This window comes from Haliotis asinina, chromosome 2 (assembly GCF_037392515.1).
Source record: "Haliotis asinina isolate JCU_RB_2024 chromosome 2, JCU_Hal_asi_v2, whole genome shotgun sequence".
NCBI classification, from domain to species: domain Eukaryota; kingdom Metazoa; phylum Mollusca; class Gastropoda; order Lepetellida; family Haliotidae; genus Haliotis; species Haliotis asinina.
In genome coordinates this window covers 63,822,334-63,834,689 of record NC_090281.1, presented here as the reverse complement: position 1 = coordinate 63,834,689, position 12,356 = coordinate 63,822,334, and the positions used below count along the sequence as shown (strand labels likewise).

Sequence of the window (12,356 nt, the reverse complement as noted above, 5' to 3'; positions counted from 1 at the left end):
CTGGATCTTTCAAAATCAGCACAAAGGTGCCCATTATGATCTTCATGAATCGTCGGGTGATACGAATTGTTCTTTGTCACAATCAGGTGCCGGCAACTGCGGTGTACCTCTCGTTGCAACTTCTGTTGGCAAGACATTCAACTCGCCTGGATACCCAAACACCTACTTCCTGTGAGTAACTAAATTACGTTATCAGCTAAAAGAAGTACTTGAGTTTCCTGGGTTTGCGTGTAATTTTGTGTATAGCAAGTGAGTGGGTATATTTGATTGATTATTAAGCTGTCAACAATGTTTTACTTCATACCTAGTCACGCATGTACATTTGTAAACAGCCATGCATGTACATTTGTAAACAGCCATGCATGTGTGTGTGTTTCGCATTATCTGGCAAGCATATTTCGATCTTTTTGATAGCGCTTCAAAATGAATGTTTCTATTGGCAGGAGTCAGACTTGTAGATGGACAATTACTACAGAACATCAAAACCAAACCATTCAATTGGTTACAGTGGATTCGGTACTTCAGAGCAGCTCCTCTGGTGGAACTTGTGACAGAGATTATGTCACTGTATACAACGGTCAATACGGTAAGTTGTGACGTGTAAAGCTGAAAAATCTCACATATCAAAAGATATAAGAAATCCCCTATGACGCAGCACAATATAACACTGACAAGTCTACCATTTTCAATATTATGTATTGATCAAAAAGCAAGATACAGAGATTCACAATTGAGGTTTCTAATACAATGCAGCTGAGTCATATTGAAAGTAATGGGTGAAAATATGATATCAACGCACCAAAGTCTTGGTTCGAGAGTGTGAAACAGTTATACTGAATGTAACACGGCGATGTTGGATATAGGGTAATGTTGACAATCAGACGAACGTGAGGATAGATGTAGAATAGGCCGAATGATGACAACTCCGGTAAATCAGTGTATAATCCATACACCAGCCTTATATGGATACACAGTCACTGATTCTTGAGCATTCCAACGATGTATCGAAGCTTCGTGATCTACCTGTCTTTGCCAAGAGTCAAAACACCTACTGATATGAAGAAGAGGCAAGTTGAGGCAACTCTAAAGCACTACCTTAAATAGAGACCTTCGAAAATACTATTACCGTGATACGAAATGTGACCCATAATAACTATCATTCAAAACTCTATACATTGTGACCCGGTAGTAACTATCACTTGTATAATACACTCTCGTAAGCTGTTCATTATGTCAAAGACAGTCATGATGACATCACCACTTCAGAAATAATACACATGGGTACAGACTCAGTCAAAAGGTTTCGTGTCTTTGCAAGGTTCTCCATTCCCTAACTGCATACCAGCATGAATCGGGTAGAGGAAATATCTTTTAACACATGTGGGAATCAGCTGTGCGTTTTTGCTTGTGTGCTGCTTAATTCCCCTGAGGCCATAATGCGTCAATGACAGGGAAGAATATCTCATCTCAGAGGATGAATTTGGTCGAGTTTGTGCAGGGCTGTTGAGGAATCATCATTTCTGACATTGCTGATAGTATAATGTTCTATTATAGGTATTATAGGTTCCAACCAGCTCGGCACTTTCTGTGGCAACGACAGACCTGTATTTAACAGCGGTGTCAACAGCTTGAGAGTTGAGCTACAAACTGATTCCTCGCAAAACTACAAAGGTTTCAAAATGCTATACAAAGCTGTACCGGGTGTGTATGCATTAAACAACTAGATTTAACCTAAACTTACAGCTATTCGGAAAGATGATAATTATTAATGCTCCTATCTGACGGTAAAATATATTTCTCATGTAGGCTGATTTACGACTCGTGGTATACTTAACTTTATATTTCTCTCACAAGTCCTCACACACACGCACACAGACACACACAGACACAAACGATCACCGTATTCTTGAGAAGCGAACAGAAGTTGCATAATTGCTGCTCTTCTTCATTATCAGCAACAACGTGCAACCTCACGCTTACCGCAGTTAACAGTCCAATGATGATTATCTCCCCTGGCTATCCAAACAACTACGTAAAGTGAGTAAAGAGATTTTACAATAATCTGACGTAAATTAATGCATGATTCAGGCCGGTTTACGACAGATCAAAAGATGTATACGCATCTAGATAGATGCTCTTCGCCTTGAAAATAATGTCACCAAATGAAAATATGCTTGTATATTGGTAATATAAATGAGGCAAGCTTGTGTTTTTGTTTTGGCACTTGTGTTTTTCGTTTTCCTTACAGTGGACTGGACTGTCAGTGGACTATACATGCACCCATAGGTGGAAACATCACGGTGAAAGTTTTGTCTCTTGATTTGGAAAATGTGCCATCGTGCGTGAATGATTACCTGCTGTTCAAAGATGGTAAGTAAAGCTTCTGATGCATGTTGTGTTCCTCATGGAACCGAGTGAAGCAGCAGCTAAAGTTCTCGACGTCCATGTGTTAAAAACGAAAGAAAAATCTAATCTTGGTAATATTCATGATCTGTAGTTTTTATCTATACTCACCAAACAGATGATAAGCTTAAGATGATAGATGAAGGATTTTTCGAAATTCATTGTTATACTTTCACCATTGTATTGCTGTAGAACGAATGCAGAGCAGTTTTGAGGAATAGTAAGCAGGCTGTCCTGCTTTTAGAGGGTCATTGGTATTTTTAGCTAAGTGGAAGAATATCATCGTGATTCACTGATGTATTGAAACATTGATTTTGGATGTCTTCCACTGCTTGTCACCTCAGTGTTCAACAGAGTTTATGACAAAATAGTGGTTATTGTGACATCAACAAACCAATTCTAGAGAAGATGGAACTCCAAGTGGTAGACCCTTGATTATCATAGCTACGCGGGATAGGTACGTCCAGGTTCGTTATTTGCGCGATCCAACTGTCACAGCAACTGTTTGACCCTGTTTTGGACATGTGCTGCGACGCCTACATCGATATCGACGGGTCCAGTAGTACAGTAGCGTTTGATTGTGAAGCGTATGGTTCAATGGCACTTTCTGCTTCAGTGGCATAATGGAAGTGTCCTTGTTTGAATGTTTTATCCAGAATTGTCTCACCTAGGTTGACTGATATGGTGGTGTTAGTGTCATACGGTGGGAAACCACATCCCACGCGCAGGAGAATTGTAGCTTTGTGCACCTTCATGGCAATTCAAATGATTTTCCACACCGAGTAGGTTCCAATTACTGACCGCCAGAGGGAGTTGCCCCGGCAAGTAAATGCCAGGTCTCATACAGCACACGCTACTATTCATTATCTTCTGATTGAGAGCATGACGATGTAGTACAGAAACTCACGACCACAACCTCATAGGGCATTTTGGGGGTGACAGCGGCCGTTACGTACGTAAACGTTAACCGGCCCTCTAAATGTTAGATCAATTGTTGCAGGCATTGCAAGAGGATTGGGCCAATGAGTGAGTGACTGACGTAAAGTGTAACGTCACTTTGGCCATATATCACCATATCGTGACAAAATCAAAGTACATATTAATACTGATCAAAGACAAACCGGTCAATGAAGTATACGTAAAACAGCTACAATATCACAGAAATAAATGCAAAACTAGTACTAGTACTATAACCTAAAACATTTTACTATGCATGATGAGACAACACAGAAACAAGCTGTAGATCGCCCACAACTGAAGATAGATCACCATACTAGGAACCATGGGGACTTAAATTATTTTTGCTACCTTCGTAGACAGGTGACCCTCTTTTCCATAAGGCCGAATTAAAATATAATCAGTTCATGCCGAGACAACTAGAGCAATTTTAAGGGTTCATAATGATCATAATAAATAGTGAAGGCAACGTCCAACTTACGGAATGCTTTGCTTGTTAAATGACATTTCATCATTGTGAATTTGGCTGCAACCGATCCACTATTGGGATGTAAAGTTTTGACATGTTGTAAGAAACTTGATATATTTCCCGAATATGGGTTGCGATGAGATCGAAAGATTATCACATGTCATTGTACATATGAGTGTGCCTGACGTATGTATCATTGCAACAGATACCTTCCCAGGTACCCGATGGCTGCATATTATCAACAATCGACCAAGAAATAACTATTTCCGGAATCAATATTGTATCAATATTGTAAGCAACAACCCAGTTCGATTGTCATAACACGGCCTCCTTTTCACTACCCAGACGTATAGTCAAAACACAATCTTGGTGTTACAACACAATCTTATTTCCCATGCAAGCGATCTGCTCTTAACATATTACATTTAACTAAATTCTGAAAAAGCAATAATTCCTATACGAACATTTGATGTGAAGAAAGAAAATAACGATATGATTAGGTCCCCTCTGAAAAGCGAAATCAATTGCAAACTTTACAGGGTTGGGCAAGGCGAAGTGTACAAGAGAAAAGAACATGGCAGTTTGACCAGGTTGTAGAAATAATCTCTATTACAGTTAATGATAGAGGGATAATTTGTTTGATTATAAAATTGAGTGAGATCCTTCTGTATAAACTGAAATGCTGGTGGGTAGTTGAAAATGATTCCTTTCGACAGGATGATGATAAAGCTTGAAGACCCTTAGGTTGTTATTTTTTTTATAGATAACCAAACAGAACATCCTCTTGGGATATTTTTACCGGACTTTGTAGTTTGTACGATATGTAACTTTCCAGGTCTCTCCAGATGGAGCTCACTTTGCTACATTCCCAGAATAAATGTATGACGTCTTCCATTTCCTTAGAACAGTTATTGCATTTTATGCTGTCCACCTAACCTATCTTTGTGAGAAGGCAGTTAGTTGGCAATATATGATGTAAGACTTGATATTGGAACCATTCCAGTTAGGTCACTTTCGTACAACTAAGTGGGATAAATTTGCAAACTTCTGTTTATATTATCTAAATCAAGTAGTCGCATAAGGTTAATACCAAATAAGGATGGTGGTATAGTGTACGACAAAGTATTTTATATCTAACTGTAATAACTGCAATAACTGTGTCATTTGGTTATACTTTGCACAAACGGTTGCCTTCAAGAATTATATTGTTTAATGCGTTCATCATCAGAACTTAATTGTCAGTATTGTTGTACTGAAACATGGTAACGAATACTTCACTTAATTCGTTTCATATTCGAAAGAATGTTGCTTGATTGTACTCTGGAGACACCGAGTAAATGTACAAATACAACAACATTCACTAATTAATGAAATATGCATATTAATTAATACATTTACGTTTAAGGTACGACAACGAATGCTCGCCAACTGGCAAAGATTTGTGAACAAAGGTCTACTCCCATCGTCAGCTCCAGTAACCATATGACCATCATGTTTCACTCAGACAGTTCTCTCACAGGAGGAGGATTTCGTTTGCAGTACACATCTGGTAATAGCCTTAGAAACAGCTTTTTGCTTGTACGAAAGTGATCGAAGACGAGGTCTTGTTGTTGTCTTCAGTGGGAAAATATACATTCCTGCTGATCAGAAGGGCCTAATATGTTTACGACCACATAGACCTATTATGTGCGAAACTGTTTTACACAGTTTCCACAAACGAGGAACGTTTAAGGTATCTACCCTCCCCAGAATATACAATATATCCCTTGTTCACGAAAATCGCATGTTACACACTTTAACTATTTGTGAATAGACAGGGCACACTTAATTATGCAGGTGCAGGAAATCTCCAAACCAATCTGTCGATCTTCAGTCAATATAAATTGTATCTGGTATGATCTTTCCTAGCTATGTTTGTGATACCATGTAGACTTACATACTCAATCCATGTATTTGTCTTTTCTGTTACAACCTACACTGGATTCCCCAACCAACTGTCAAGACTAGTGAGTGAGTGAGTTAAGATTTAACGTCTCATCGGCAGTATTTCAGCCATATTGTGACGAGAACATTTAATTGTATTAAATGGTAGCCCATGGTAAATTATGAAAAAGCTGTCATCGACGGACAGTAAAACCGAATAGAATATCACAATATCAAGTGAGTGATTTAATATCTAACGTCACATCGGCAATATTTCAGTCATATCGTGACGAGAACATTTAATACTGAAATGGAATATATGTATAGCGTAAAAAACTGTCGTCAAAGGACAGTTAAACAACCCTTTGAAAAACAACAATTAAAGTGAGAACTAACAGTGGTACAAAGATCCTTAACTGTTTTTTTTTTAAAAAACAATGAAGAAGAAACATATTTATCCCATGTGATGGAGAATTCATCCTGTCAGAAACAGTACTCATAGCTTCCAGTTTGTATTTTTCAGAGAGACCACATGCTTCTAATTGCGGTAGTTCAATGCTCAGTGCCAGCAAATACTCTTGGAGGTATTTGTCATCCCCTGGGTACCCCTATTACAACTACAACAAGTAAGTAGATATATGCATCAACTTTGTTGATAGGCTGGAATTTTCTATTGGCAAGTTAATACACTGACTCCTGTTCTGACAGACAGAGCTCAGATAGGCATAGCCATACTTACAAAAACTCCATACGTAGTGAGGAACGTTGCAGGGCTTTATGTTATGAATCTTGCCAAATTCATAGCGTTGGGATTATGGATCATTACCAGGAGTGAGTGAGTTTAACATTTAAAGTCAAATCGGCAATATCAATAACTAAAACAGGTAATAATACATTAACAATATTTTATATTAAAGTATAAAATCGACAAAGGACAATAAATTTGGACAACAAGAAGCTGAAATATGACATCTAAAGCTTTTGGCTTAAAACTAATTTTATCTGTTTGAGACAATACAATGTAAAAGCAGTCTATAGATCACCAACAACGAAAGGTAGATCGCCATGCTAGGTATCATGAGGACAGTTATCAGGAAGAATAAAAATGTTGATATAGAGTGGTGGGGACAAAAGGAAAGCTTCTCTGTGTTGTTTTTCAACTTACTTCCGTCCTCACACAGTGTTATATTCCATCAAATCCTTTGATCTCCTTCTTCTTAGCAATATTTACTGCAAGTGGACAATCTCTGCCCCTGTTGGATACAAAGTGAAGGTTGAAGTTCAGACTATGTCTTTGGAATACGATTCGTCCTGTTCTAGAGACTACGTGCTCTTCAGAGATGGTAAGTAAAGAGTTCTTTTCTACAAAAGTACTAAAATATACTTTTAGTCATATGGTTCTCAGAACTGAATTGGTTTGCAATTATCGCTGGTCCGTAACCAGTATTTTTATTCTGAAGTATCTCTTTTAACCGACAACGCTATGATTCTTTGTGCTTTTCAAGGTTCATCGTCCTACGGCACTAGGTTGGGTAAATACTGTGATGACGTCTCCGGCTACATCGTCAGCTCCAGCAACGCCATGACCATCACTTTCCGCACCGACAGTTCAGTCACAGACAGGGGATTTTCTCTGAAATACATTGCGTGGACGCAAGGTGCTTCATTTTATATTAATGTGTAGGCGCATCCTCTTTCATGAAAACACGTATTGAAAAACACGTTTCCCCAACATTGTTTCCAAATCATTTGGAGAGAAAACCCGCTGAAACATGTATTTTATTTTATCTTATGGACATGATGTTTAGCCTTGTGTAAATATGTCTGATTCAGGCCCGGATTGTTTTTGCAAACGACCACCGTATAGCTGGAATATTGTTCAGTGCAGCACTAAATAACAAACAAATGATACCCTTATGTATACAGAACATAGAAAAGGAGACTGAGTGCCTCCCACAGAGACAAATAATATATATATATTTTGAGTAGGCCTAGTTTGTTTCCACACTATATGTGACTATACATTTTATCTCACTCACTCAGTCACTCACTGACTGTTTATAGTAATGGAAATAGTAATGCCTGATATATCTATTCACAATGAAAGGGTCCCTTTTTAGCGCTTCAAAAGGTCAACTTTCACGTGTCTCTCAGAGCATTGTCATCGTCAGAGAAGGGTTGTTTGGATAGCCTTGTGTAGCCTCTGGTAGCTAAAGACACTGATTCGGTTTCCCACATTAAATAATGAGTGAAGAACATATCTGGTGTATTTTACCGCGATATTGCTGAAATATTGCTCAAGGCAGCTGTGACAGAACTTCATTCATTCATCGTCATATAAACGTCACATGAACCCAGTGTTGCAGAAGTGTTTAATATCAAAGGTATACTTCTTTGTTTCAGCGTGTGGCAAAGATGATACGATCAGCTATGAGACAAAATATATTGAGTCACCGAATTATCCTCTGTCATACCCCAAGTAAGTATAAGGGACACTTACAGTTTGATACATACCACGAGGAGATGAAAGAAACACATAAATAATAATACATTTTATTTGGATAACGAATAAGGCTAAATAAAAACTGAAATGTTTCTGGGGCATCGGAAAAAAAATCAACAATGTGTTCCGCCCTTGTACAATATTGTATTATGTGTTTTTTTTCTTGTTGTTTTGGGGTTTTTGGTTTTTTGGGGTTTTTTTATTGTTTGTTTTTGTTGTTTGTCTTTTTTTTCTAAAGGTCCTACCGCCCTAGTCACTTTTGAAACAAATGTACCCGAGAAACATTTAATTTTTTATGCAGCCTAATATATGATACATTGTACATACAATGCTTCTGTCAAAGACAGTGATATTAGAAGAAGCAGCTTCTTTGAGGGGCATCTAAAAGTCGCAGCTGCATGTAAGCGTAACAGTGAACATCTCTATTAATACAGAAGATGTTGTCCTTGAATGCTTACAAATACAGGCGAATCAAACGCTTGACTGGCATTTAGAACGTGAAAGTTATACTTTACATGGGATGTAGTGCTTCGCCTTGATTTGCATAACCACGAATGGTATGGATTTAGAGCTTCTTTGATAATATTATCTAAAACACGACGTTTCTGGGGCACATCAGGGGTAGCCCAGAAACGCACCTACGCATGGTAAGCTCATATGACCTGTATGAAGTATATATAATAATTTTATTGCAATGCCTGTGATGTTGAGTAAAACATATAGTAGATTAGAGTCATGCTATATTTAGGCTCTACGCTTGTGCCGACGTTTTCTTATCTTTTTCTGTACATTCAGAACACATGGCTGATACCAATGTCTAATTATTTAGCGATGCGGACTGTGAGTGGACAATCAGCACATCCATTGACGGATATGTCATCCACGTTGAAGCGGTCTTTTTCAACCTTGAATACGACAGCACGTGTTCCTATGATTATGTACAGCTCTATGATGGTAATGGCTTATGATTAATCATGGTTACCCTACACGATTAGTTACGGTTATCCTAGAAATAGTTAAAAGAAACAGATGCCTACAGTGAATTTAATCTCCGTCCTCTTCATCAAACTACAAAACCTCCGAGACCTGTGTGACATTTACCGTGACACGGACATTATATCCACATTGACGAAGCACACTAGACGCACGCCCTACGTCAAAGCGTCATTTGGATTCATCATTGTGATGTCCGATTGTCGAGATTTTATACTTTATCATAATTTTAGTTGATGTTGACATAACCATAAATAAGAACAAATTAAAGGCTTTTTTTAAAGTAATGTATCTCCTAACACACGTTTGCAACATTAGCTGATCGATTGTTTAATTATCATGATCTTCTCATGTGATATTCTGTCAGTAGTGACGAGTTATGAAAGCTCGATCGGTCGATGGTGTGGAACAGATGGACCAAATAGACAGACAACGGGGCAGACAATGAAGGTTAAATTCCATTCCGATGGTTCGACTTCCCGCTCGGGATTCAAGTTGTCCTTCACGGCCGGCGAACCAACAACATATAGCTGTACGTGTTTCAGTTTTATTCGTTCATTTCAGGATACATTGCATCGGTTAAGAGAATAAGATCCATCAATGGTCATCTCTGTTAGCTTCAGTTACACTTTGACTGACGCAAGCAGTGACATACTGTGTATCTCGTATAAGGAGACGTTTGTAAAACATTTCACACACCATAAATGTAAATAAAGAAGAAGAAAATGTTGACGCAGTGACTGACAAGTGAGGTGGACAAGGGCATGCTCCGTCATGTTGGCCAAAGCGATCTATTCGCCCTGATCATGTTTCCTGGGTTAGTGTTTGTTACTCTAAAATTGCATCAAGCTCACACGTTTTGACATGACTGAGTAAGTGAGTGAGTTAATATTTAACGTCACATCGGCAATACCTCAGCCACATCGTGACAAGAACATTTAATACTGAAATGAAATATATGTCTATTATAAAACCTGTCAGCGAAGGACAGTAAAACAACTAGAATATCACAGAGTAAAATATAAAACTAGTAACTATACCTAATACAATTTATCTACATAGGACAATACAATATAAAAACTTCTAACTACTGAAGGTAGATCACCATACTAGGGACCATGGGGACTTACAGTACCTTTGCTACCTGCATGGACCCTAGCTGGATTTACATCATCCCCTCAGCCGTCAGCAATTCGGGAAATCTAACCATTCAGTAAAAGGACACTTATTCTACGCTTAAAAACATGGAATTCGAATTTACTTTGAATGTTTGTGGACTTAAGTACCCTCTCAGGAGGACAATAGTTTTACGGTACTTCAACCCCCTTTGAGAATACAGCCACTAACAAGCACAGTTACGAATTTAAACTTCCAGTAATAAAAATTATCTATTTACAATTCATTTGATAAATCTAATTCTTTTGAAAATGCAATGATTAAATGAGAACTGATATTAGTAAAAAGGTACTTCATACTACGTGATTTAAAATAGGTATGCCTTGTGATGTGGACATGACTGACATGGCTTCAAGGCATTTACGTAGCCAAGTGGATATAGCGCAGACGCTTCGGACTCGATTCCTCGCAATGTGTGAAACACATCTAGTTTGCCCACCTAGATATTGCTAGAATATTGCTAAAAGTGGCGTTCAGTTTGCACACTTAAAGCAGTCTTAAAGCAAGAGTATGCCAGAATATTAAGCCAAGGATTTAGCTGTTGTGAGTGTCGTTTCATCGTAATATAAACTTTAGTTAGATCTAAGTAAGATGTGCAATATTTACTTTGACTTACATTTGAATGGGCTTTTATGTTGTATTCTTTGACATTATTATTTATTTTACTCTGTTCATTATCTTTGAAATTCAGCTGTCGCGGCCCTGAACATCGGAGCCATAGTAGGAGGTGTATTTGGCGGTATCACAGTTGTGGGTGTTGCCGTCTGCTGCTGCTGTGGACTTTGTTCCAGGAAGAAATCCAGCCCCAACGACCAACGACAGAGAAACAGATCACGTGAAGGCATAGTCTCCTTCATCAATGTCCCCAACTACCCACAAACACCGCCTACTGCACCTACTGCTCCTGCTGTTCTGCCATTTATGTCTCTACCACCTCCTACTTACAATGATGTCGTGAAGAATGATCCCCCACCTTACTGTCAGGTAGTTCCACTATCAGACGTACAGCCTGTTGTGACGTCATCGCCTAGCGGTGCATCTGAGGATCAAGGGATAGATAACCCAGCGGGACCCAACAGATCTGGTGAAAGGTTCACATGATGTACACGTTTGTATTACTGGAGTCTACTCATCATTTAATATTCATGAAATGATCATACGATATAGATCACTTCTTAATTACAGCTAATGTTTAAAATGTCGATTGACAGGACTTTGTATCATATTAGCAGTGTATCAAACTCCTAAATAAAAACAAGAAGCCCACAGGGCTGATACCTCAAAAATGATGCTGGCCCTATCAACACGTAGCCAATCCTGTATCAAAACAGGAAACTGAAATAATGTGTATTAATAATGTATAATTATGTAATTAATGAATTACTTGTAGTGAGGTAAACTTACACATATGCAGAAGAATTGTACAAAGCATTCCTTGGTCACTGTTGATTCATATAGTGTCACTGAATCTGAATATAAATGGCAAGTATCGGGCCTCGGGCAGACGCTAGTTTAGACACTGATGTTGGCATCGACTGACGGCTTTTCAATAACGATTGCCCATGTGATAATTGTGAAATTATACCGATCAATTCACACAATCCCCTAAAGAAAGACACATGAGAATATACCTTTTGATGCCGTATATTTTAATATTCTGTTATTGTTTTTGTTTTTATTTTGAATAAAAATATCCAATGTAGGTTGCCCGTGTTATGGTTTTGATTATTATTATCATGTGATTTTATTCTAATATCATATATGTCCACATGCAAGATTGCGAGGGCATGTGAATATTTCGTCTGTCACGGGTAAATCGTACGTCTTTACTGATGTTATTATTTTGATGGAATCCACGAGCACAGCTTATGAAGAATGAAATCATCTGTGTGTAAAGGACACCAGCAGTATCACTGCGTGTTCTTATATGGA

General features: G+C 38.3%; 1 protein-coding gene across 1 annotated transcript in view; it reads left to right on the top strand.

Moving 5' to 3' along the window:
* The window catches only part of LOC137271947 (cubilin-like), a 41,106-nt gene extending 28,980 nt beyond the window's left edge, over positions 1 to 12,126 (top strand). The window contains exons 25-37 of the mRNA XM_067804329.1: positions 87 to 171; positions 444 to 586; positions 1,555 to 1,701; positions 1,956 to 2,037; positions 2,249 to 2,370; positions 5,235 to 5,378; positions 6,276 to 6,378; positions 6,974 to 7,095; positions 7,258 to 7,410; positions 8,156 to 8,231; positions 9,085 to 9,209; positions 9,616 to 9,780; positions 11,116 to 12,126. Coding sequence (XP_067660430.1) covers positions 87 to 171; positions 444 to 586; positions 1,555 to 1,701; positions 1,956 to 2,037; positions 2,249 to 2,370; positions 5,235 to 5,378; positions 6,276 to 6,378; positions 6,974 to 7,095; positions 7,258 to 7,410; positions 8,156 to 8,231; positions 9,085 to 9,209; positions 9,616 to 9,780; positions 11,116 to 11,525 — 1,877 coding nt within the window. The 3' untranslated portion in view covers positions 11,526 to 12,126. The remainder of the gene's footprint in view (positions 1 to 86; positions 172 to 443; positions 587 to 1,554; positions 1,702 to 1,955; positions 2,038 to 2,248; positions 2,371 to 5,234; positions 5,379 to 6,275; positions 6,379 to 6,973; positions 7,096 to 7,257; positions 7,411 to 8,155; positions 8,232 to 9,084; positions 9,210 to 9,615; positions 9,781 to 11,115) is intronic.
* Positions 12,127 to 12,356: the final 230 nt, after the last annotated feature.